At 46.1% G+C, this 25790-nt stretch overlaps 1 protein-coding gene across 10 annotated transcripts in view; it reads left to right on the top strand.

Annotated features, from left to right (window-relative positions):
* Positions 1 to 25790, top strand: part of ADGRB1 (adhesion G protein-coupled receptor B1) — a 276988-nt gene that overhangs the window by 201771 nt on the left and 49427 nt on the right. For 7 of the 10 annotated variants that reach the window (XM_085053675.1, XM_085053680.1, XM_085053673.1 and 4 more), the window contains 4 exons: positions 9080 to 9183; positions 10318 to 10413; positions 16645 to 16747; positions 21036 to 21186. In XM_085053675.1, the coding sequence (XP_084909801.1) occupies positions 9080 to 9183; positions 10318 to 10413; positions 16645 to 16747; positions 21036 to 21186 (454 nt within the window). The remainder of the gene's footprint in view (positions 1 to 9079; positions 9184 to 10317; positions 10414 to 16644; positions 16748 to 21035; positions 21187 to 25790) is intronic. The other 3 variants (XM_085053678.1, XM_085053682.1, XM_085053677.1) reach the window with 2 other exon arrangements.

Below are 25790 nucleotides of genomic sequence, written 5' to 3' on the forward strand. Positions count from 1 at the left end.
ATTATTATGATAATGATAATAATTGTAAGTTCCATGGCAGAGGCAGCTCTAGAAGAGGAGCAGGTCTAGCAGCTCCTGTAATTGTCCCTAATATTTAATTTTTATAATGCTCCCCGGGTGTGTCTCAGCTTGTGGCAACCAGCAATGTTCAGGACATGGCATGGTCCATGAATCATAAAATCGTTCAGGTTAGAAAAGACCTCCAAGATCATCAAGTCCAACCTTCAACCAAATCCCACCATGCCCCCTAATCATATTTCAAGGTGCCACATCTGCTCCCTTTTTTGAACACTTCCAGGGATGGTGACTCCACCACTTCTCTGGGGATCTTGTTCCAGTACTTAACCACCCTTTGAATGAAGAAATTTTTCCTGATATCCAAATCAAACCTCCCCTGATGCAATTTGAGACCATTTCCCCTTATCCTATTGTTATTTGCCTGGGAGAAGCGGCTGACCCTCACCTCGCCACAACCTCATTGCAAGGAGTTTTAGAGAATAAATGTTCCACTAAACAGTATGCACAAGTCCCCTCTGTTCTGATTGTTTGCATGAATCCCTGCATTGTACCACCTCATCTCGGGGCAGTGGAGTGGATCCTGGAGCATTTGATTTTCCAGGACTGACACGGGGAGATGGAGGTTTGCTGTTTACCGCAGTGCCTCTGTCACTGCTGCTGCACAACGTGATTAAAGTTCACTTCTGCCCCTGTGTTCTCAGAGGCAAAGAGCTCGTACCCGTGGAGGAATTGGCCATTCTGATTATTGCCAGCTTTATTGTGGAAAATGGTTTTATTTTCTCATCAATGTGCTTTATAGGGAAAGGCTGGAACAGAACAAATTTTCCATATGCGTGAAAAGCAGAGGTTTAAAAAGTAGGCACTCCATCTGACCAGCTCACGAAGGGTTAAGCCCAAAGCTCTCTCCTGTCTCTCCTCCATCCTTCCCAAAGGTCTTGCACAGCAGAGAATAAGGTGCTGGTGCTTGATTGTTGTGACACAGCCCCAGGAAACTCCTGAGGCATTTGCGCACAGCAGGAATCTAAGCTGAATTAAGCTTTGGGAAAGAGACGGAGGGCAGCATTATTCCCTTCCATTTCCAGAGGATCAAAATAGGCCCCCAGAAGATAAAGCCAGTGTTTGCCACCTAAATCAGATCAGCTGAGAGGCCTTTGAAATGATTGGCTTAAGTGATGGAGCTGAGTGTCCACAGTTGACCTGCGGGTGAGCTGGGAATAAACCCCACTCTCCTCCTTGGGGGTCTCCTGGCTCCATGTGATGATTCCCAAACCACAGCTGGCAGAGGGATGTGGAGAGACTCGAGGCTCTTCATCAGAACTCCATAAAATTGGGATTTCAGTAGTTTAGCCAAGCGAGGTGCAGTCAGAAAGGGACGAGGAGTGAGTAAAGCGTAGAGTATTTTAAGGAGTGATGGTGAAACTGTTTCGGGACAGCTGGCTGGGCAGGAGGAGAGTGGTCCTCAGCATTAATATGAGGCTGATCCATCCATCCTTGACATCAGGACTGGACATTGAGGCACTGGGAGTGCAGCCTGGGAGTTCAGGAGTGGCAGTGAGCTGACTCTGGCGTGGATGACTGGCAGGTAGATAATGCCCACTGTTAACTCCTGTAATTCCCTGCCAGCCTGGAGGAAATTATCCTGACAGTTCCCATTAAGGAGAGGCTGCATGACCACTCCTCTGCCCTGAAAACTTCATCAAGGCTGTTTACGAAAAGCTAATTGTCACGTTGTATCTTGAGAGTGTTCTCAATACCCACCGAGGAGTTCGCAATTGTTAATAAATAGTAGCGTGTTAAGATGCCTCTCCGGGTGATTTTTGTGTGCTGTAATTACACAGAATTGCCTGTTAGACTGGCCAAATAACATAAAACGAGCCCTGAGTTCCACAAATGTGTTCCTGATAATGGGTGACTATTAGCTTTGACATGGGAAGTCTGTGGTTTTGATACAGGGGAAGCAAAGCAAGGGAGAAATCCTTTGGACCTGGAATGAAGTGACAGGGGCTGAGCTGGGAGGGTGTCACATTTCCTGGAAAGAAGCTGGGAAAAGATTATTTATGAATGATGCCTCTAAGTGATCTTCACGCAGGGGCCTCAAAGCAGAGGTTAAATGATGGAGAAGTCTCTGGGGAGACCTTATTGTGATTTTTCAATATGTTAAGTGTTATAAGAAAGGTGGAGAAAGAGTTTAATTCAGGATAGGGTTAATTTCAATAGCCAGTATGGGGCTATATTTCAGATTGTTGGGCACTGGCATTGCTGGCATGTGGTGACAGGATAAAGGGGAGTGGCTTTAATCTGAAAAAGGTTGGAATTATATTAAATATTGGGAATAACTTCTATTTCTGTGAGGATGGTGAGGCCCTGGCACAGGTTGTGCAGAGAAGCTGTGGCTGCATTGTCCCTGGAATTTTTCAAGGCCAGGTTGGATGGGGCTCTGAGTGTCCCTGCCCATGGCAGGGGGTTGAAACAAGATGGTTTCAAAGGTACCTTCCAACCCAAATTATTCCGTGATTCTATGGAAACAAATGTTTTGGTCTCTCATCACTGCTCCTCTGCTTTGAGTTGAGTGAATGACCCTCTGACAGTGCTGACCCACCAAAAAATCCCCTTTCACCCCTGGCCCAGTCCTGCCTTCACTAAATCCCTGACATCCTCCAAGAAGAGCTCGAATCCTGCTCTCCCTCTCTCCCTGTCTTGCAATCTGTGCAAGAAATTTCAGGGGGAGAAAACTGAGCCTTTCCTTGGGCAGCTCCAGGATACATGGAGCTTTCCCATCCCAACAAAGTATAAATGTGATATCCACAGGGCCTGAGCCTGGATGAGAAATCCCCAATCTGACAGCACTGGGGGTTAAAAATATCAGTGTTTTCTTGGCAGATGACAAAAGCACATTCACCTCTTGGTCACTCAACCCTCCTAAGTGTTTTCTCCAGCACTGACACACACTCACCCTTTTGTTTAGAAAGCTGTTTGCTTCTGTGAGTCCTGGTAAAAGCATTATTTTCCAGCAATTTTAACAACTCTCTCCCTGCTTTGACAAGAGTTGTCCAACCAGCAGTGAAATCAATACAATGTGGCTTAAAAAAACTTCACAGGAATCATGAAAAGCCTCTGAGCCAGTGGCACAGCAAAATCATTCCTGTGCAGTTCTTGGAGTAAATCACATCCAGCTGGTCCAGTTCTTTGTCAGGAGAGTGGAATGAGAGTTGCTTTGAGCTCCTGACGTGTGAGGGGAGGGAGAGGGACTTCCTTGGTCTTGCAAAGATGTAAAGGCAAAAAGAGATAAAAAACTCTGATCACAGCCTATGAGAGCTACAAAAATTGTAAAACCAAAGTCCTCTCGCTTGTGGCTGGTGATTTAACAAGGGGAGGAGATACAAACTGTGGCTCGGGAGGTGCATGGAATAATTTAGGTTGGGAAAAAAGCTCCGAGACCATCGAGTCAAGCTGTTAACCTGGTAAAGCCATGTTCACAGCTAAACCATTTCCCTAAGTGCAATATCCAGACATTTCCTTAATGCTTCCAGGGAAGGAGATTCCATCGCTTCCCTGAGCATCCTGTTCCAATGCTTTTCATGTGAAGAAAAATTTCCTGATACCCAATCTAAATGTCCTCTTGTGTGACCTCAGGAAAAACCCTGTCACCAATAGAGGTGAGGCTGTGGAATGGGCACCTGTGGGATGGGAGCTTTCCACCTTGGAGAGTTCCCAAGGCTAATCCAGAGAAAACCATCCCCGACCTCACCTGAGGTCAGTGGTGATCTTGCTCCAAGCAGCAAATGGGGTTTGTAAAGATGTAGATGTCCCTTGCAACCGGTGCTTCTGCAATCCTCTGGCTTCATGAATCTTTAATTTCAAATGTGCAGGAAGTCAGGCTCAAGGCAACTCTTATGAATAGCAAATACATTTCTAAAACCAAACAAAGCCCAGCCCCCCCTCAAATTCCGAACTCACGTGCCTGTGTTTAATTTAGGAGCAGAATAAATGGTCTAATTTTTCAGTGATTTTGTTGGTGTGATGTTGTGCCTGTAAAGACTTTCTCAAGCCTTTCTTTATATCAAGGATGGAAAAAGCAGAAAGAACAGCTTGGTTGTAAGGTCTGGGGCAAACTGCACAGCATTAAGAAATACTTTGGTCTAATTGGAGCCTGTTTGACCCTGGAGCCAGAGCAGGGTAATGGAAAAAGCACAACTCAAATCGAGTTGCTTTTCACAGCGTTCTGCAGAAAGCCAGAGTAGGAAAGGGGAAAATGCAGAGAATTTGAAAGGGGGAGAGCTGGAAAAAAAATGCATTAAGAGCAAGAAGAAAAGGCAGAATATGTCGTGGGAGGATAGCCAAAGGAAGGGAGACACAGAGAAGACAAAGGAGAGCAAAAATTAGGGAGAAAGGAAGAGAAGGGAAAAGAAGGAAGCAAGGTGAAATTGTAAAGGAAAGGAGGAGTGTCCTTCTGCCCTGCCAGGCAGAGCGATGAGGTGGCAGGACAGCGAGTGGCCCCAGGCAGCAGCGCTCGTTATTTCCATCCTGGCTGATGTCATTGATTGCCTCCCTCCTCCCTTGTCATGCTGGTGACAGAATCGCAGCACTTGCGACTCAGAACGACCTGCTCTGTTCCCCATCGACCCTGGGAAAAGTTTTCCTTCCATCTCCAAGTAGGCACAGCTTTTTCTGTGTTTCAGGGGGCTTTTGGATGGCCTCTGTCAGCAGTTCCACTCTGGGACCACCTCCAGTCCAGGCAGGTGGAAATCCTATCCCTGGCCTGTCTTTTGCAAAAAAACCCAGTTTGTTCCTCACCTGTGGTGCTGGGAAAATCCCACAGGATTTCCCTCTCTTACCTTTACATTTTTCTGTTGGCAGCATCTTTACTTTTTTAACCAACCTTTATTTTCCCATTTTTCCTTCTTTACGGAAATTTCCCTTGCAAGGCTCAGATCCCTACAGCATCCAACCACCTTCTGTCAGGGGGTTTAATTAGTCAGAAAAAAGAAAACAAATGATTATTTGCTTGCTGAAGGGAAGATGTAGGGGATAGAGAAAGGAAAGCAGAGAGAACAAAAAAACCTTAATAATGAAGGAAGAAAGCAGAATCCCAAGGTATGGGGGTTTAAGTCTTTGGGACTTATTTAGGATGACAGTAAATGGCCTCAAGGGGAGGTTTAGATTGGATAGTGGGAAAAATTTCTTCATGGAAGAGGTTGTAAAAGGTTGAAACAGGGAAATAGTGGAGTCACCATCCCTGGACGTGATCAAAAAATGTGGATGTGGCACTTGGGTTAGTGGAGAATGTGGTGGTGGTGTTGGGTTGATGGTTGGGCTTTGTGATCTTAAAGGTCTTTTCCAACCTTAATGATTTTGTTATTCCTGAAGGAGTGAACTCCTCTTCTTCCTGCAGCCAGTGATTTTTGTTGTTATGCTTCCTCATGATGCCAACAAAAATCCCATCTGGGCTGGACCAATCCTTCCTTTTCTGTAGGGTGGGAGGATCAGCCTCATGGCATCTCTTCAGCAAAAATCCTTCTGCTGGACATTGGGTTTCTGAAAATTTGTAGGATGAAGAAAGAAGTTCAGATCAGGGTCTTTTCTGTGGGATGTGCTGCAGATAGACATCAGTTATCACCCCTAAATCTGGTTTGTGCTTGGCCAGTTGTCATTTGTGTAATGCCTTGTCTAGGAGCAAACATCTGACCTAGGAATGGTCCAGGTCAGATGATTAAAGATCCTTAATTAGCTGGAGGATCTAGGAGAGGCTTATGGATGATGTGAGAAAGTGGATAGGGAAGGCAGTGAGAGAACCTGAGGTCTTTGGGGGTGGAGGGATATGAGAGAGGATGGGGAAGGGAGGGCAGCTAGAGTTACTGTTGGGATTTAGGGATGCAGCCTGCTCGTCTCTTAAAAACCAAACTCCATTCCCTCCGTTGGTCTCGGGTGGTTTAGGAATGAGTTACATGTTGGGCTTTTTTTTTGCTTTAATGGAGCTCCTCCCCCACTTTTATCCAGTTACCCATGAAAAGTCAGCGAAATGAGACCTACTTAAATCAAATGTCACAATCGATGCTCATCCCTGGCCACCATTTGTGCGATGTGAACTCGAATTGCCGTAAGGGGGGAGCAGGGAGAGGGAAAGGCTTGGGAGAGAGCTTGGAGACAGTGAGGAAGGAGCAATCCATGGCTCAGTAGCTTGTGCTCCACAGTGCTTTTATCACAACCATGCACCTCTGGAGTGGGACAGGACTGTTGACCACTTGGGTTCTACAGGGGGGAGAAACAAAGCTGTGATTTCACACCAGACATTGCATCCATCTCTCCCATACCCTACCTGACTAAATCACAGTTTTTCCCAAATTTCAATTTATAAGGAGTGAAATGTGCAATATCAGCACTCACACTGCCTGGATTATGTCCAAACTCGATTTTGTTTGATGGAACACAAAATCAAAGCGTTGATATTTTCATTGAGATTTCTGTATCTTCCGTTCCCCCAAAAGGAGTGCTTCTAAACTTGCAGGAATATTTGGCAGGAGTAAATTCTCAGGATGGGAACACAGTCATGGGAGTTAATGTTAAAAATCACCATGATCCAAGTCTCCATAGAAGTTTAGGAGAAGAATCCACATGGGAGGTGAAGCATTTTTTTCATGAGCATTTTGGGAATCTCTGAGTGGTGGAAAATGTAGGATGGGTTGGTGAGGCTCAGGTTTCCTGTCTGCACCCAGTGAAGATCCCTCAGAAGACCTGTACTCCTTTGGGTGCCAGCTGGGCATTCAAGCCATTGAATGTGTGACATCCCAGCCTTAGGGGGAAGGAAACACCCCAAATTTTTGGTGAAAAGGAATTGCAGAAGTCAGAGGGGTCACCAAGTTTTATTGGTGAATTACAGATGGAAATTAGTATGTTAGTCCCTGATCTAGTGCAAGCGCACAGCAGTGGGTTTTGGATAAAAGGGTTGGGTAAAAAGGGAAGAGAAAGGGAGATGGATTAAAGATGGGAAGAGAGAAACAAAGAAACAGGGAAAGGGAAAAAGAGAAATCGCCAGTCCTGGCTCCAGCATTGATCCAGCTGATGGAATGTCCAGAATCCTGAAGTGCCTATGCACCCAGGAAGGACATTTTTGTAGATAAGTTTTGTCTGTTCTGGAGATAAATTTCTCTCTTTCTATGCAAATCAGTTGTCATGCACAGCCTGGCCTTCTAGACCTGTCTGGAGATGGTTTGGAGCATTGAGGGCTCTTGGATGGCCTTGATCCCCCCTTCAGTCCCATTCCTGACCTCATTCCTGTGCTTGTGCTGTGCTGTGTTGTGCTGATTTCCAGGAGCCAGAACAAGGATTTTTTTCCCAGAAAAGTGCTGTTCTACCTCTGCATGGTCCATTCTGCAGCCACATCCTGGTTTTGCTCACAGTGTGTTATTGCCAGCAATCCTTGCTTGGCTCCACGACCATCCCTGTTTGAGACGTGCAAATTAATCCCCTTATTTTCTAAGCTTCTACAATGGGTCACTAAATTTTATCTCAGATCCCCCAAGTTCTCGTTCCATCCTTCCCGACAGTTGCTGTGGGGTTCCCTGCAGCGATGTGGTGAAAGTTCTGTTCCTCATTAATTCCCCCTAATTGCGAGAGGTGCCCTTGTTCAAAATAAGCAAACAAGGAGGATCTTCCCAAGCCCTTTAAAATCCAGGGATAATTCAGCTCAGACCTCTGCATATCGGGGGTTGTTCAGCTGTTTTTGGGGTGAGATCTGTGGAGTAAAACTGTGGGCCTTGAATGAGAGGACACAGTTTTGCTCTGCCCATGTGTTGAGCTGGCCAGGCTCCATCTAAGCCCAGCACTGAACCCTGCCTGATGTATTTCACTTTGCAGAAGGCTCAGTAGCCTGGAACAGAGCTGCTGTAGCCTCATCTCCATGGCATCCCTCCGACTGGAGGTTCAGGCTGAGCAGCCTCATGCCTGCCAACAAAACGGTGTAGTCAAGTCCATAGAGGATTGCCTGTTTCATTCCCAAGTTCATGCATAATTTACTTTTTTAAAAAAATCTTTTTAATCTCCTGTGCTAAGCCCTTGCTGTGTCAGAAACCATCTCATCTCCATGAGTGAAGCGCTAGGTGTTGGTGCTGTGCCAGTCTAATGACAACCTTGACTGGTCTCCCTCTCCTCTGCAAACACTGTGATCACCCTAAATAGAGGTTTTTTGGGTGTCTGTCCTCGGTGGGGCTCTGCCTCTCTGCCTTCCTGCCAGCAGAGATCACTGATGTGGAAATGAGAAACGTGCCAGGGGGAAAAAAAGCCTGCGGCAGAGCAAGCCAAGTGGGATAGAGCTCCTCACTCTGAGCTGAGGACAGGGCAAGTTCAGTGATACCAGCGTGGCAGATGTTGGGTAGCTGCAGTCACAGGAGGCAGAGAACTCCATTAGAGAGGTTACAATGTGTGTTTGCTCTTCGTGTTGCAAGAGCTGATGTTCTTCTGTATTCAGTCAGGAAAAAAGGACCATTCCACACCAGGTTTTCCAGCCTGTGTGATCCCTTTTGATGAAAAAATGCTTCTTGTATCAGTGTAAGAGAAGTGAATTGATGGATGGTGGGTCCCTGGGGAGGATAAACGTCTTGTTTTTTCTTCCCTTGCTTCATTTAATCCATTTCCAGATGAGTGTTTGTGGTTGGTGGAAAATTTTCACCTTCTTTTCATCCTCCACCCTTCACCACCACCATCCCAGAAGAGCTCATTTGTAATTGTTCTGTTATTGCTTCATTAATTATCTTCCCAATCTGACACTGGGTACGAAGGGCCTGATCCTCCTCTTGTAACCCACACCTTTTACATGCCTGCCTTCCATGGATATCAGAACTGTTACCCAGACTTGATGCTGGTCTGTGGAAGCAAATCTGGTCCAAAAAAAAAGCTGAATCAACCAGAAACAAATCCTGGTCTCCTTCCCTCTTTATTTGTATACACAGTGTGATGTGAAGGTCAGCTGAGTTGACACATCAACAACTGGAAGTTTTTTGCCATGAAATTTTGTTGGTAAAACCGGCTGAGCTTATTTTTTAACGTCTCCCTTTCTCTCTTTCAGAACATGGAAAAGGTGCTGGTGCCTTCTGTCACGTTAATTGTAGGCTGTGGAGTATCCTCGCTGACGCTTTTGCTGTTGATTATCATTTATGTCTCTGTTTGGAGGTATGGCTTTCCATTCTCTTCTCTTCTTCTTGGGGAAAATAACTGTCTTTTGACCTACATGGATCCTGGAGTGTTTGCTCTGTGGTTTTGGGTGTCTGGCGCTCGAGGAGGATCTGTTTGGTAATGAGTGGGCCCTGCAGAAAAGTCATCCTGGTGGCTTAGCTGGCATTACTCCTCCCTTTCAGTGCCAGAGAAATTAGCAGAGTGAAATTAGTGCCATGCCCCCTTGTAGGGACATTGTTCCATCTCCAAAAGCCTCGTGCTGGTTTCGATGCCTTTGTGTACCCCAGGAAACCTTGTCAGAGGCGAGGTGGACACGCACAGCCTCTTGGCAGGCAGAAGCTGCTGCAAGGTAATTCTTTGGGAGCATCCAAATCTCCGTGACCTGCCATGGAAACATCTGGCCTGAGGAACTGACAACTTTTCAGGAGCTTGAGGATGTTAAACCTTAAATCATCTGAATAACTCCCCACCCTTTTAGCTGCTTTTTGCCTTCAACTTCAGGTGCATGTGGGATCCCCCAGAACATCCCTTTGCTGAGAGCTCCTGTACACAGGTCAGGTGAAACCTAAAATTGTGTCATTTATAGACGCTGAAGTGATTTTGAAGCAAAGCTTTAATGAACAATTGGCTCATGACCCTGCTAGATACATGTTGGTGACTCTAAGCTGGAGGACCTGAGGTGTACAAGGGATTTTCTCCCTGTGTTGCCTTGAACGAGGTCTGAGTTTATCCTACAAGATCCACGTCTTCCCTAAATCCATGGCAAACACGCTGAGACCTTCATGGCTCTGCGCCAAGCAAAGACAAATCAGAACCAGGTGAATGTCTGTGAAATCCAAATGGAATGGCTGCAGGGAATACAGTTGGGTATTATTGGTGATCCTTTTGGGAGAAGGGATCAGGCTGAGGCTCTTATTTTGTGCAGTGATTCTTCTCAGTAGTAAGGAAAGGGTAAATTCCATTCAGAGATTGAACTGAGGTAACTTCTTCTACGCTTTGGTAGAGGAAAGAAACAAGAGGGTAAAAACTGAGCAAAAATGCATCTTTTTTTTTTTTTGTTGATACTGTGACAGTGCATAGTGGCTGGTTAATTTTGGCAGCTGAAGACTGATCATGATAACATTTATCTAGAACTCAGGTTTTTCCGTGCCTGGGGTATCATTGGATGTGCTCAAGTCCTTGTCCTCTCCTGCTTTTCCTCAGGCTGGGCGGCACTGAGCAGCGCCGGTAGGTGACTTGCTGGGGTCACTGGTGTCAGGATCAAGTGGAAAGTTAGGATAGAAGATTAAAGAGCAAGTGTTCGAGCCTCACCCTCTCTTTCCTGTCAGAAACAGGTTCAGGATCTGAAACCCAAGCTCAGACATGAGGTTGAATCAGTTTGGAGCCCTTTGGAATAACATGATGTATTTTTTTCCAGGACTGTGCTCCCACCCCCCCAGCTCCAATATTTACTGTTATTGAGGACAGTAAATTTCCTGACCTGTTTAAAATATGTTCTGTTTAATTTCTCATTCCACTCTTTGCCTTATGCCTATGCCCAAAACGATCAGCAGGAATGGGAGGACACGTTTTTGGGAGGCTTGAATGGGTATTTCTGAGCTAGCCAAGGGTGGACATGCATTTCCAAGTGATCCTGAGACCAGCTATATCTTGATTAAAGGGCTCTCTATCCTAAATCGCTCTGTGTAAATATTTGTAAAGCATGATCAAGTGATCTCTAGAAGTTCTCTCTGGTGCGCTGAGTTTGTTTCATTTCTTCTCTGTAGATCATGTTTTCATGTTTTCCAAACTTCACAGCATTCCTGTGGCTGAGCCCTGAGCGCTCTGTGTGTCCTTTTTATTTTAGGCATAGCTGCTGGACGTGAATGTGCTTTCCTATTAATGGTCTCAGGAACATCGTATTCAACATTATCTCCTGGCTCCCACTTTGTTTTGCCCTAAATGTTGTGTATTCTGATAGACAGCAGCTGGAGGAGTGCTTAGAAATGGAATCAGCAGTATTATTTCACCCATTGTCTCTAAAACACAGGAGCAGCATCAAAGTGGTTCTTTTCCACCGTGCAGGGGAGCAACTCCTCCTGTCCTGGCTGCCTGATCTTCTGTGGAGAGCACTCACCAGGGCTCAGCTGTTTCGGGGAGCTTTGGCCGGGAAATTTCCCATTCAGAACTCCGGACAAAGGCATCTGGAGCATGCAATCCATAGACCCAGCTTGAGCATGAAACACTTCTGATGAATAAGCTCACTGAGGCTGACAATCTGGAAACTTTCCCAGAATTTGCCCAGCTAGGGTTTGTTTGTATATATGGGAAGCAGAAAGAAAGGGCAGGCGAGAAAGAGGGAAAGGGGAAAAAAAGGGGGCAGAGTAACAGGGAGGTGATCCCATCTTCAGGCTGCATATCAGGGAGGAAATGAATTTACCCTCCACTGCCCATTCAAAACCCCCAAATAAAGGCTGCTCTTTGGTGGCACCAACTCAGCCACTGGCATGAATGGCATGGGCTTTTTGAGGCAAGTGATCACTTCAGACACGGCCAACTTGGCACAGCCCTGGTGGAAAATGGGAGTTGTTTCTGTTCGACGGCTGTTGGTGGCCTGTTGGTGCCTCAGTCCAGTTCCCAGTAGACAGATGGCTGCAAAAATCTCTGCTGCAGATGGTGCATCTCTGGCCTTATTAGCAGGCTCGACAGAGGGGTCAGTGACACAGTGGGCCACAGAAGTGGAGTGACCTTGTTCCATCTCGGCTCTGACTGTCCTGGGTCACAGCTGGAGGCACAATCTGTGTGAGGGCCACGTGCCCCACCACCCGTGTGGAAAAAAAAGCAAGAAAAAATGGAAAACTGGCACAGAAATGAAAAACTGGGGGGGGGAAAAACAACCACTCAAGGGTCAGGAGAGGTGAAGTGACACCTCCTTTCAAGCGGCTCCTTGACACGCTGGTATTTCACAAGTCCCCCGATGTGTTTTCCATCCCTGAACTCATTGCTGCTCAACAGCCTCTGGAGTCAGTGACCTTTCCACAGCATGGGGATCGATTCCTGCTATTGAGCAGCTCATCCACCAGCCCATCAGCATGTGGGGCACGGCAGAGCTTTGTGCCTGGCAGCAGCTGGGTGAGTGCTGCATCGCTGGAAGAGAACAGCCCCAGCTTTTCTCGCTCCTGAGGATTGATTGAGTGGCTGTCAATGAGCTCTCGAGGCGCTGTTAACACTTGCTTTAAGCCCAGGAGCTCTGCCTGTGCTGCTGGGGATGCTGAGGCACTCGGTGGCCCTGGTGGGAGGTGGCAGGGATGAGTAAGTGGCTGCGTGGAGAGGGATGTGTGTACACACAGTGAGAAAGCAGCGGTGACTCAGTGTTTGTGGAGAGGAGAGGAGTCTAATGGGGGCAGAGAAACAGACTGCAGGGTTTTCCCACCTTTTTCATCTGTCTCAGCTTCCCAGAGCGTGTGGTGATCCTCACTGGTGGCCAGTGGACCTGAGGGAGTGGCTGGAGCTGTGTCAGGGGAGGGTTAGGTTGGATATCAGGAAAAATTTCTTCAGAATTCACTCAGAGAGTTGTTTAGCAGGGGAACAGGCTCACCTGGGAGTGGTCACAGCATCAAATATGCCAGAGCTCCAGGAGTGTTTGGAAAATGCCAATCTCATGCACAGGATGGGATTTTGGGTTGTCCTGTGCAAAACCAGGAGTTGGATTTGGTGATCCTTGTGGGTTCTTCCAGCTCAGGATATTCTGTGATTGTGGGACACAGGCTGGGGCAGAATTTCCCTAAATTAGCAGTGAGTTTTCCCCTGCTCTTGTGGCTGAGTGCAGCATATTTTGAGAAGCTGACAGCACCCATGTATCAGCAGAGGGGTAGCAAGGCAGCACCCTGGAGTAGCTCTGTCTTTGCTGGAGATGTGTTTTCGGGCAAAACCTATCAAATTCTGTGCTTTTCTCCCCTCTGATATGAGTTCCTGATTTCTTTGGCCAGAGGGCCTGGAAAGGAATGATGATTTCTTTCTGTGGAGCATCCTGTGCTGGGGAAGAGGAAATGGAAGGAAAAAAGGAAGCATGGCAGGAGGTCTTCTTAGCATTCTGATTATGCAGAAACTGAACAAGGAAATGTTTGGAATCCAGGTCAGGCTACCAAGGAGGACTCTGGAAGAATTGCCCAGGAATGCAGGATTGAATTAGAATGGCCAGACCTCAGCATTTGAAACTGATCAGGGATGTGAAAAGCATCAAGAATGGATTCTGTAGGTATGTCAGCACCAAAGGATTTTCCAGCAAAGTGTTGGCCCAGTGTTGAATGGGACAAGCAGCCAAATGGATAAGGAAGTCAAAAAGGTGAAGGTACCCAGTGCCTTTTTGCCTTGTTCTGCTGGCAAGGTTGGCTCCCAGCCACCCAAATTCCTGCACAGAGGCAGAGTCCATGGAAGAAAACATTCCCCAGTGCCAAAGAAAAGAGAGACAAGGACTGTTTAAGTTATCTGGATGTTTGCAGGTCCGTGGGACAGAACGGGATGCATCGAGAGAGATATTTGGGGTGACTCTGGAGCCACTGTCTGTCACCTGGGGAGGCTCCTGAAGGCTGGAGGAAAGCAAATGTTGCACCCACCTTTCAAAAGGGCAAGGAGGAGGATCCAGAGAACAACTGCCTGGTCAACCTGCATGGCCCCTGGGATTATTAAAGAGCAAGCCACTCTAAAGGTTATTTCCAGGCAAAATGATGGACAAGAAAGTGATTTGGAATAGACAGCAAGGTTTTATGGAGGACAGATTGTGCCTGGCTGCCCTGTTTCCCCTTTGGGATGGGGTGGCTGGTTACGTGGACAGTGGGGAGAAGCAGCTAGTGTGGATTTTGATGTTACCAACACCATTAACACAAACTCCAGAAGTACCCAGATCATGGAATTGTGCACTGGATTGGTGGCTTAGTAGGTGGATGGAGTTCCTGCAGGAATTGAGGGTAGTGGTCAAAGGTTTGAAGCCTAATCAGGAGCTGGTCACATCTGGCCAGAGTTGGTTGAGTGGCCAACATTGTTTCATGTCTTTTTTAACAACTTGGGCAATGTTTGACACTCCTGAGAGGACATCTGGAAAAGGTGCCAAATAGTGGATTCCTCCAATACCAGAGATACCAGCACAGGGGAGCAAGTCCTGTGGATGCTCAGGGAGCTGGAAAATCTCAGAGGTGGAATAGAAAACAAGCTTGGAGAAGAGGAGGCTGCTAAGGAGGAGCCATGGAGCAGTCAAACAACTTGCAGAGGTAGGCAGGGAAAGGTCTAGAGGCACCAGCTGCAGCAGGAAAGAATCCAGCTGGATGTAAAGCAAAATAATCCTTCACCACGAGAGCAGTTAAGTTAAGCATTTTAGTGCTGTAGTAAGTCATCCAAGAGAGGTGGTAGCAGTTCTGTTCCTGGTGATTTTCAAAACTCGATCAGACGAGACCCTGAGAAACCTGATCTGACTTTGAAATCAGTCCTTTTTTTGGGCATAAGATTGGATTGGGAACTGGAGAGGTTTTTTGGTTTTTTTTTTTCCCCAGCCTAAATTATTCTCATTCTCTTCTTTGCCAACCCACATCTCGTTTTTCAGAGATTCTGAGATCTGGAGAACAAGATAAATTCTCAGGGTGAGAACAAGATAAATTCGCAGGATGTGAAGCAGGGAAAAAGGAGAGCTGGTTGAAGGGGGCTTAAGGGGGAAAAAGTCTTAAGACAACTGGATTATCTCCCTTTATATTAAAATACAGACTAATACTTATGGTCATCTCATTTCTCACCTTTTTTGAGCAGTGGAGACTTTAGAAGGTCCTGCTGATAGCAGTGGGGTCATAGTGTTTTTACACAGATTTATTATATCTTCTTCCTGCCAGGACAGAGCCCAAATCTCCCTTTCTACCCCTTAGAAGCTGCTGACTGGAGATTGGATATTTAACTTCACACAAAGCATAGAGAGATTGATGTCAGCCACAAACTGAGCAGGACCCAGGTGATGCCCAGCATTGTACTGAGCCCAGTGAAAGCAGGAAATTTGGGCTCAGCTTGGCTGTGAAAGGAACCAGAAGCTCATTTTGCAGGCTGACAACCCACTTTCTTACCGAGCTGGGATCCTACATTTTGCAGCCTGTTCTGGGGCTGGGAGAGTTTCAGGGAGAACTTCCTATAAACCAGATTTCCAACAGATTAGGTAGGAATTCATACAACCTTTGCATCAGTGGCTTTCTTTTTTTGCATGCAGGAAAGCATACCCTCACCATTCGTGTTTGTCTGAAGGTACAACTCAACGGGAAGTTAAAAATGCAAGTTTCACAGGGTCTAAAATCGTATCTAAAGCACAGATTTACCCTTGGCAGAACACACAACATGCAGTAAACTCGTCCTGCCCTCCTCATCAGAAACTCAAAACTCTGCAGCCAAGGCACGACCAGCTCACTCTCGCTAAAATTAATTAATGAAATTAAATTCTCAACATAAATAGTTGATGTGCTGGAATATAGGAAATAATCCTGCATTAGCCTCCAGGGATGAGCTGGTTGATTAATACATCTGTTTCTAATTTATATAAGCATCAGCATCTCCTCTTCACTCATCTGGCATTCAGGCAGGGCACTTGCAGCATCTCTGAGATAATTCACGTGTGTGAGCATTGGTGTGGTCAGATCTTGAGTCAATCCTTGAGGACTTGCGCTTCTGCAGCTCCCTCTCCATTTTATTGGGTACATAAAAGAAATGTTTCAAAGAAAAAGAAGGCCTTCAAAGAAATTTCCCTCCGTAGCCAGTGGTTGGAATTAATTGTGCTGCGCTTACCTCGGCAGCGAGTCTGGTGCTGTGCTGCAAATCAGAAATGACAAATCTCTGGCTCCTGCAAGGTGCTGAAGGCAACAGCTCCCTAACTGGTGTCCCTGGTGTTCCAAACCCACAGCTGCAGTTATGTATTTGCCCTAGTTTGGAGAAGTGCTACCAAAAAAAAAAAAGGAAAAAAAAAAGCCAGAAATGCTTCTCATTGCTTCTCACCTCAGGAGGGGTTGTTAGGCTGAAGGAAGGGGAATGCTGATTCACACACACTTTGTTGTCAAGGTGCATGTGTTTGTAATCTGCTTCCATCGCCAGCATGCCTGTGGCTCTTCCTAGCTGGGAATTTTTTCCGTGTGTTGCCTGTTTGTTTTCTTTCAAGCTCCTTTTCGAGCCCCCCTTTCAAGCAGGCAGAGCTGAAGAAGATTTGCAGCACTCTACTGTTTTAGGAGGGGCTCAGGCTAGGCTGGCCTCTCGTTTTTTGGCTCCAAACGCCAGCATGGATGGGGGATGATGGCGACATCTTCTCCCCCTGCCTTCCTCGTTTGCTCTTGTCTGTCTAGCGCATAAAACCTGCAGGAAATTGGCAATTCTGTAGAGCCTGGCCTGGATTGCTGCTTTCCAGAGGTCACCCAGGGCAGGTGGTGACAGGGTGGGTCTCCCTCCCCTCTTCTCTCGCTGCAGGTACATCCGCTCGGAGCGTTCCGTCATCCTCATCAACTTCTGCCTCTCCATCATCTCCTCCAATGCTCTCATCTTGATCGGACAGACCCAGACCCGGAATAAGGTAAGGGATCCGCTGGGGCTTTGTTTATTTGTTTGCTTTCCCCCTGATTTAGCGCTGAAATGATCCGTTCAGGCAGCGCTTCCTCATTTTTCCTCCATCTGTTAATTAGCGACATGTCAAAGACACGGCTAAATGGCAGATTTCAATTTTCTCTCTCGCTCTCTCTTTGATAATTTGTCAGCATCCTCAGGGCTTTGATTAAAACCAATGTGATATTTTTGAATATCTGCCTAGAGTAGCTGGCACATGGCACGGTGAAGAAGCGTGGTGATTTGCAAGGCTTTAACCATTTTTATTTTCAAAAAAATTACAAAGACAGATTGAGAAAAGGCTTTAAAAAAAAAACCCCAAACAAACAACCTCTCAGCTTTACATTTATTTCTCCAGCAGTTTTTATACTCTGAGCTGAAAGTACTTGGCAGATGTTAATGAACACAGACACAAAGCTGTCCAACCTTTTTTGGGGATGGGAAGCATTGCCAGATGCACTGTGTGCACTGCAGGGCCTCGAGGGACTCAGAGCAGATCCCAGAGTGACTCCAGCATTCCAGGCAAGACCCAGCGTGGTTTTCCAAGTGGTTTTCCACTGGTTGCAAGTACATCTCTTCCCCCAGAGCCAGCTGGAGAGGCGTGTGTTGCCTCCATGACTTTTTTCCAGCTCAAGCATTTTCAGACTCCTCGTTGACGTCCGGCATGACAAATCACTGCTCATCATTAGTATTTTCTCATCATAAATTTTCCCAAATTCCCAAATGTTCCAACTGCCATAACTCTGTTGAGCCAAAAAACGTGAGGCAAGAAGCCTCCTCCACTCTTTCTGCTGCCAAAATCACAATCAGAAATCAAAAATGAGTTATTACTTAACGGTAACCAAGGACCAGACAGGTTTTTTGAGGCCCTGCTTTGGCAGCACGAACATGGTGTCACTGTTGGAAGCATGTTGGGAATAAATTCTTCCCTGTAAGGGTGAAGAGGCACTGGAACAGTTGGCTAGAGAAATTTTGGGTGCCCCAACACTGGAAGTGCTCAAGGCAAGGTTGGATAGGGCTTGGAGCAAGCAGAAAATCTTCCTGCCCATGGCAGGGGGGTTGGAATAAGATGATTTTTAAGGTCCCTCCCAAAACTCAAACCAGTCTATGGTTTTATTAATCCTGCAGAGAAGCTGAAGGATTTAGTGAATCACAGACTCATTTCTGTGGAAGGCCCTTTGGGTTAGGATTATGCTGTTTCAGGGAAAACTATCCAGCTGCTGGAGCCCTGTGTGTGTAGAGAAGTGTGGAAACAAGCAGCCAACTCTGCTCCTGCTACAGAAGTGCCCTTCAGAATCTCCCTTCCCAAAGCAGAGTTGTTTTTCATTGCCAGCACAGTTGGCAGGAGTTGGAGAAAGGGTGAACCAAACTCCTGCTTTCCTTGGTTGTGTTTTCTGCAACACCAAATGTGTGCTATGAGCTTCTTTGCATCAAAAGAAACTCTGAGGGATGCTCAGCATGATAAACCACGGCTGGACCTCCTCTTTGGTGATTCTTCTTCACCTCAGGACAGGAGCTGGAGGTGTTCCTCCTCTCCCACCCCCTCCAGAGCCCAGATATGAACCCAGGTTCTCCCTGGGTGGTTTTTTTTGTCCCGTGACTCTGGGAGTTCACTGTCAGAGCTGTTGGTGGGGATTCGAAGCTCCCGGCAGCGATTGCAGGAGGCAGATTAGCTCTTTGCACATCCATATGCATGAAACCCCAGAAATAGAAAGGTTATTCTTGGATTTCCTCTCAGCCATCTAGTAAACAGTCTCTGGCAGGCAGCAGAGAAAGAAAACTATACAGAGGAGAGATGAGGGAGTGTAAATTAAGATTTTATTCACATTCAATTATCGATAATAAAGCGTCTTAAAATGTTGGCGATTGATTTATAATTGCGGCTTCTCTGGGAGATTTCTACAGTGTTGGCTTCCCTGGAAATGTCAAATTCTCCCTGGATTTCCATCCATGTAACCTCAAAGGCAAGATTCCACGCCTGGATTTGCTAAGCTTTTTGAAGATGAAAGGCCTGGGAAAAAGCTAAAAAAAAATTACAGTCAGCAATCTGGGGATACAAAGGCAAGGGATGCTGCTGGAAGTGGTCATATCTCCAAGGCTTGTGCTGCAAGGGAACAGATTTCTCCTCCTAAAGGAAAACAGAGGCTAATGGCCTTGACAGACTGACAAGCTCTGGTGGACCTTGGGACATCATATCCCTGTGCTTAGCCCTCCATGGGGTTTTTTGGTTTTCCCCACAAGGAAGGGAGAACCTGAAGCAGAGGTTGCAGAAGCAAATATTTGCCTGCCTATCAGTTGGCCAAGTTCATTTGAGGCTATAGGTTCATTCTGGTCCAGCTGAGATGTGCATATTTCTCTTGTCTTCCCTTCCTCTCTTTTTCCCTTTCTATCAGAGGTTCTCATTTGAGAAATAAAAATAAAATAAAACCAAACCAAATGTATCTCTGTGGTGTAAAATTTTAAAGCAAAGCTTTTCTCTCCCCTTTACAAGGAAGAGCTGTATTGGTTCAAGACAAAATCAAGAGGGCAATGTGAACAGTGTTCTTTATGATATTAGCCAAAAAAAAGGGTTCTAAAATAACAATCTCTTAAAATCCATTTCAGAAAGCTGAATTGTACAATTGTAATTGTAATTACTCTGTTTGCAATTGTTTTGTGTAGGTTTGTAATCTGATGATGAGGAACCACCTTTTTGGGATTCTTGTAAAATGTGGAAATTGCTGGACATTTTCATATTGAGCCGTGTTATTTGTACTGAACTGACATCCACAATCCACTTACAAGCAGAATATGGAGGGATTTGGTGTCAAATGCAAATGTGGAACAAAAAAGACAGTTCCTATCTCAGACAACACACGGTCTTGCTTTTATTCACAGCCTCTGATAACGTCAGGTGGTGCCAGGGGATGAATCGAGAGCAAGCCGATAAAATCATGATAAAAGCCACTCTGTGCATGAGAGCTCTGGGTTGAAAGATGCTGGTGGTTGAAAAAAGAGAAAAAAGAGAAGGGTTCATTGACCGTAAAGCCCAAGTCCATGCTTCCCCATATAATTCAAAGCAAAGAAATTCTTGATTATAAACCTCCCCCTCCCCCAAATGCCTGAAGCCTTTTTTTTTTTATCATCCCGAGTCACTTTTAAAATCTATTTGCTCTCCCTTCTCCTTGGGAGCCACTGGACTTTCAGCCCATCATTTTCTTCTTGAGTCCATTGATTCACAGTTCTCAACTCACAGATGGGGGGGAAACTGGCTGAGTTAAACAGAGCGGCACCAATTTGCACCAGTGAAAGATTTGGCCTTGCTGAGTTAAAACAAAGACGAGCTTGTCAGCTTTCCAGTCCATCTCCCTGGCACTCCGGGATTGTTCTTCATAATGCATTTGCCAGTTCTTTCCCCAGTTTAATTTTAAATGGCTTAAGCTGCCTGCATTTCCCTTGTGAGGTTTCCCCACCGAGTAGTAGAGCTCACCATTATGAAATTCTTTCTAATCTAGGGTTTTTTTTTTCCTTTCTTCTTTCTTTTTTTAATTTTCTTCCCTGTCTGCTGGTTGTTATATTCTCTCGGACAATTGTGCCCTCATGTTTGCAGTCCTTTCCCAGCCCCTGGCAGCCATGGTTTCACTCAGCTCTCACAGCTTAACTCTTTCACTCAGCGCTGCTTCCCTGGCAGGGACACCATCCAAATTGCCTTCCTCAGATTTCATTTCCATGGCTGGGCTGCCAGGGATGTGGTTCTTTGCAAACCTTTTGAGCTGAGATTAGCGCACTGTTTACTAACTATCCTGTCCCCCCCCCCACCGAAAGGATCATGGCAATAATTGGGATCTTTTGGAAATTAAATATATCCTGCTTAAGCCAAGAAAGCACCAGGATGGGACACGGGCTGAGATTTCCAGTGGAAGGTGTCCCTGCCTGTTTTGGGGGGGCCATAACTAAATTATCTTTAAGATCCCTCCCCACCCAAACAATTCTGTAATTCCATGATTCTTCTGAAGTGTTAATTGTGACCTTATCTTAGCGCTCATGCTTAAGAGCAGCTGATTTCCACACAGCACTTAAATTTAAAGCTTTGCTCTTTGCTAGGTCAAAGCTTATGGAGAACCTTCCCCCTCCTAAACTGCATTTCCATGCCCTGATCTCCATGACTTTTCCTTCCAGAGCCTGGGTTGGAAGCATCTCTCCTCACCTCCTGCTCTGCCACCCGCTGCTCTCTCCGCCTGCCTCTCCTCTCACGTGTCCTCCTTTCCTCCTCTCTCCAGGTGATCTGCACGCTGGTGGCGGCTTTCTTGCACTTCTTCTTCCTCTCCTCTTTCTGCTGGGTGCTGACCGAGGCCTGGCAGTCCTACATGGCCGTGACGGGTCGGTTACGGAACCGCATCATCCGCAAGCGCTTCTTGTGTCTTGGATGGGGTGAGGAGCTGGGGGGCTGCGGAGCAGAGGAGGTGCAGGGTGCAGGAGGAGGGGCTGGTGCTCCTCAGGAGGCTTGGCAGAAGGGGCTTGAAACCCTTCATGGGCTGAAATGGTTAAAAATGGTGCTACCGAGAGCCCTGAGTTGAGCCTCCTGCCTGGTGCACCTGAAAATTGAGGAGTTGAGTTCAGGTTTCAGAGGGTGAGCTGGGGGTGGTTTCTCCTGGGGTTGGGTCTGTTTCTTGCTTTCTACTTTTCTGTCTCTGTCTGTCTCCCCCGTGCTGGATGTGTTCCACAGGTAAATGATATGAGTCAAGGAAATTTTGGCAGCAAGGTAGGGATTGTCCCTCTGTGCTGGGCGCTGCTGAGGCCACACCTCAAACCGTGGGGTCAGATTTAGATCACTCAACTGCCAGACATTGAGGGGCTGGAGAATGTCCAGAGAAGGAAAAGGGGAGGGTCTGGAGCACCAGGAGTGGCTGAGGGAGCTGGGGGGGCTCAGCCTAGAGAAAAGAAGGCTCAGGAGGAACCTTCTGATCTGCTCAACTCCCTGACAGGAGGGTGCAGCCAGGTGGGGGTCAGGCTCTGCTCCCAGGTAAAAGTAATAGAACAAGAGGAAATTGCACCAGGGGAGGTTTGGGTTGGATATTTGGAAAAATGTAATCCCTGAAAGGCTGGCCAAGCATTGGAACAGGCTGCCCAGGAAGTGGTGGGATCACCATCCCTGTAAGTGTTGAAAAACCCATGGAGAAGTGACATTTAGGGCCGTGGTTTAGTGGTGGGCTTGGCAGTGCTGGGTTAATGGTTGGACTCAATGGTCTTGGAGGTCTTTTCAACCTAAATGATTTTATGGTTCTAAGATTCTACCGAGCAACCTGGAGTGAAGGAAACTCTGAGATTTCGTCTCCATGGCAGCAGTGCCTTTCGGAGACAAATAAACTGCGAGACTGCTGCAGATGCTTGTAACTAATTTTTCTCCCTCTGCCTCTGCTGTATGTTTAATTTATTAGCCTTAAATGATGCATTCTGTAGTAGAAAACAAATACAAACCCATAAACCTGGGCTTTCAAAGTGATAACAAGGGTGTGTTTGAAAGGAGCAGCGACACAAAAAGTTGCTGAGAAGTGTGGAGGCAAAGGAGAGAAAGGAGAGGGAAAGCCTTGTGTGGCTGAGCTCTATTAATGTCTCATTTTACTACTGAAGTCTCACAATTCACCCCAGGCAAGAGATTTCTGGTGCTTACCAAGCACCCTGATGTGATTTATTCTGGCACATCAAGAGCCGTCCTTGTTGCAGCACCTGCATCCCTTGAAGTTTTCCCTCCTAAGCTTTTGCTTACAATGGAGAATAAATTGTTTTATTAAAATCCAGGATTTTTGCGTAGCAGGAGCAGAACCACAATACCTGCAGAGCTCAGGCAGCAGGAGCCTGGGTGTGCTCATGCATATGTTTATACCTCCTTGGTGACTCCAGCAACATCAGGGATATCAAATGCAACGGGCTAATAGCTTTTCTAGGTAATAAAAAGGCTTTTTTTCCCCTGATTTGTAAAAGCTGGGACAGATGGGCGTGTTAGCCAAGGGAATTTTGGATGAGCAACATTCACATTTGTAGTCTGTACAGATTAAAAAAAAAAAAAAATCCCCATACATGTGTAGAAGCATAATTTGCACTGCTAGTAAAATGTAGTCAGCTCTGAGCTAGGATGCACTGCTGATAAATGATGCATAATAACCATTTGGAGTAGGTTAGGACAAGAACTGAAGAACACTCTTGCCTATTAAGGCAGCAAGGGAATTTTGGATATTTAGCATCCTGCTAGACTTCAGCTGTAGAGCTGGGATTAATGGCACTTGTAAGAGGAAAGAAGCCGAAAATATGTTTTAAAGAGCATAATCTGAAATAATTAGCACAATTCACTTTGTCATGGGCTGATTCTCCCCCCTTTCCCCTCTTTGCACATTTGCATTTCTCTAAGCCCTTGTTTAAGATGTCTTTGCCAAGTTCTCAGCTGCTCTCAGCTGTAGCTCATTGAAGCTGCAGAGAATTTCAGCAGCAGGGAGGATTATTTTTTTATTTCTTTGCTCTCCTCTTGGGTGTGCAACTTTGCAATTAAATTTTTTAGTTGTCATTAGTAATAATTATTAGTAGTAATTGTTGTCCATGTTTGGACAATGCTCTCAAGTGATCCTGTGCAGGGTCAGGAGCTGGACTTGATATGATCCTTGTGGATCCTTCCAATTCAGGATATTCTGTGACTCTCTGATTTAAAATAGACAGATAAATTGTTCCCTGGAAACAGCTCAGTCATCATATTTAGCCCCAATAAAGAAGAAATATTCTTGTCAGGATTTTTATGACCCTGTTACAGTTTCCACAACTGGATTTTTAATGCTGCCATAGCTCAGCCTCTGAGTGGGCCTTCAGCTGTTTATAACAAGAATGGCTCTTGGGAGTTATTAGCAAACATCTTTTCTAGTGGAACATGATTAACGCATGGCCTGATTCTCCTCTGACCTGGAAGTACAAAACTCTTTGAAAGAGGTTTTGAATGGATTTACTTGGAATTTTGAATGTTACATTCACTTGGTGCAGAAAATCCCCAAAGCCTTGCTGGTACTGCCTGTACCACACAAGGTACAGGGAACAGGCCAGTTCCATGGGAAATGGATACATTTCTGGGAAATAATAAAAAAATTATATTAAAATCCAATTTTTTAATGTTTTCAATCTAATCCCATCTAACTTTGCTTAGACCACTGACAGCTCTCCCAAGGCACAGCATCTCTCATGGTGATGCTCTTTGCCTTAACTACCACGACATAGCTGCCACCTGTAGCAGCTGCTCATCATTTCCCATTTCCAGCCCAATCTGAGGTTTTTTCCCAGCCTTGGAACGAGCCAATCCCTGGAGCTGCCAAGTTCACAGCCCCACTCTGGATTTCTGCATAATTATCACGTTGGCGAGAGGCACTTTGCGAAGAGCGAGCTGCAATTTTTGTCGGAGTCTTTGCCAAATTTCCTCTTTCCCAGGGACTCTTGCACCAAGCTGTATTCCTGAAAGTGTCCTTTCCTGTGTGGTTTCTTCCCATGGGTTGCCATATTGATGGCATCTTAGGGAATGTGGCAGCCAGGAGTTATCCAGATGAGGTGTGAAGGTGGCTCAGCGAAAGGAGCAAGGGTCAACTGAGTTAAAAATGAGAAAAAAAAAAAGGAATTGGGAGGAAAAAGGAGAGGAGAAAGGAGGGGAAGGGAGAGGGGAAAGGAGAGGAAAAAGGAAAGGAAAAAAGAGGAAAGGAAAAGGAAAGGAAAAGGAAAAGGAAAGGGAAGGGAAAGGGAAGGGAAGGGAAGGGAAGGGAAGGGAAGGGAAGGGAAGGGAAGGGAAGGGAAGGGAAGGGAAGGGAAGGGAAGGGAAGGGAAGGAAAGGAAAGGAAAGGAAAGGAAAGGAAAGGAAAGGAAAGGAAAGGAAAGGAAAGGAAAGGAAAGGGGAAAGGAAGGGAAAGGAAAGGAAAGGAAAGGAAAGGAAAGGAAAGGAAAGGAAAGGAAAGGAAAGGAAAGGAAAGGAAAGGAAAGGAAAGGAAAGGAAAGGAAAGGAAAATGAGAAGGGAAGGGGAAGAGGAAAATGAAAAGGACAAAATACTAAAGGAGGCACCTTTTAAACCCTCTGCCTGTTGGGTTTGGACTGATGAAATGTGACCTGTGCTTGGAAATCTCGTATGGGAAGAGAAGCACTTCCCTCTAGGATAACCCTCAAATGCTCCACATTCCAGCCAGCTTGGCCCTGTGGCCCAGAGCCTCACTGACAATCAATCTTGGGATGATTTGTGTTGCTGAGGGACGCTTCCCAGAGGATTATTGTCTGGATGCTGTGCCTGCACATCCCTTGGATCTCCTGCAGTCACCTGCCGTGACCTCTGGAGCTCAGGAATTAGGGCTTTGTCAAGGGGCACTAATCCCAGCTGGCTACTGATCCTGCTGATTCTTAATGGGATTTTCCCATCTTTAGCATTGAGACAGCTTAATTCCTCCTGCCATGAGGCGGAGAGCTATAAAAAAAAACACATGGAGACCTCCAGAGCTGAAGAGAACCCAATGTTATGAGCCAATATCCCGATATTTCTTTAGGGAAATGGGAGAGTTGGACTTTGAATCTCCATATATCCTAGAAGAGACCTGAAGCTGTTTCTTGTTGTTGCTGAGAGAAACCTTGAGGGACCTGTTTGGGATAGGGAAACTCAGTTTTAGTTTCCTTTTCTGCCTCATTTGGGGCAGATTTGAACCTGAGTCTCTCACTGTGCACTGAGTGTAAACAAAGCTCTTAATCTTTGGGGTCTTGGAGTTGGGTTGTGGGTGAATATTCCAGCTTCAGGAGACACACTGAAGTACCTAAGAGTAAAATAAATAAATTTTATGCATCTGAATCTACTGTGAGACCCACCCCACCCCCAACTGCTGAGACCACAGAAGGGCAGGAGCTGATTCCAGCTCATGGTGTTTATTTAATTAACAGAGGTAATTAAGGTTATTTTTTTTTTTTGTTCTGGGGGTCCTGAGCTCAGTCTCCGCCACAGACCTGAGCTGGGACAGATGGTGCTGGAATAACTCTG

The sequence above is a fragment of the Lichenostomus cassidix genome, chromosome 2, assembly GCF_008360975.1.
Source record: "Lichenostomus cassidix isolate B80296 chromosome 2, HeHo_3.0, whole genome shotgun sequence".
NCBI lineage: Eukaryota > Metazoa > Chordata > Aves > Passeriformes > Meliphagidae > Lichenostomus > Lichenostomus cassidix.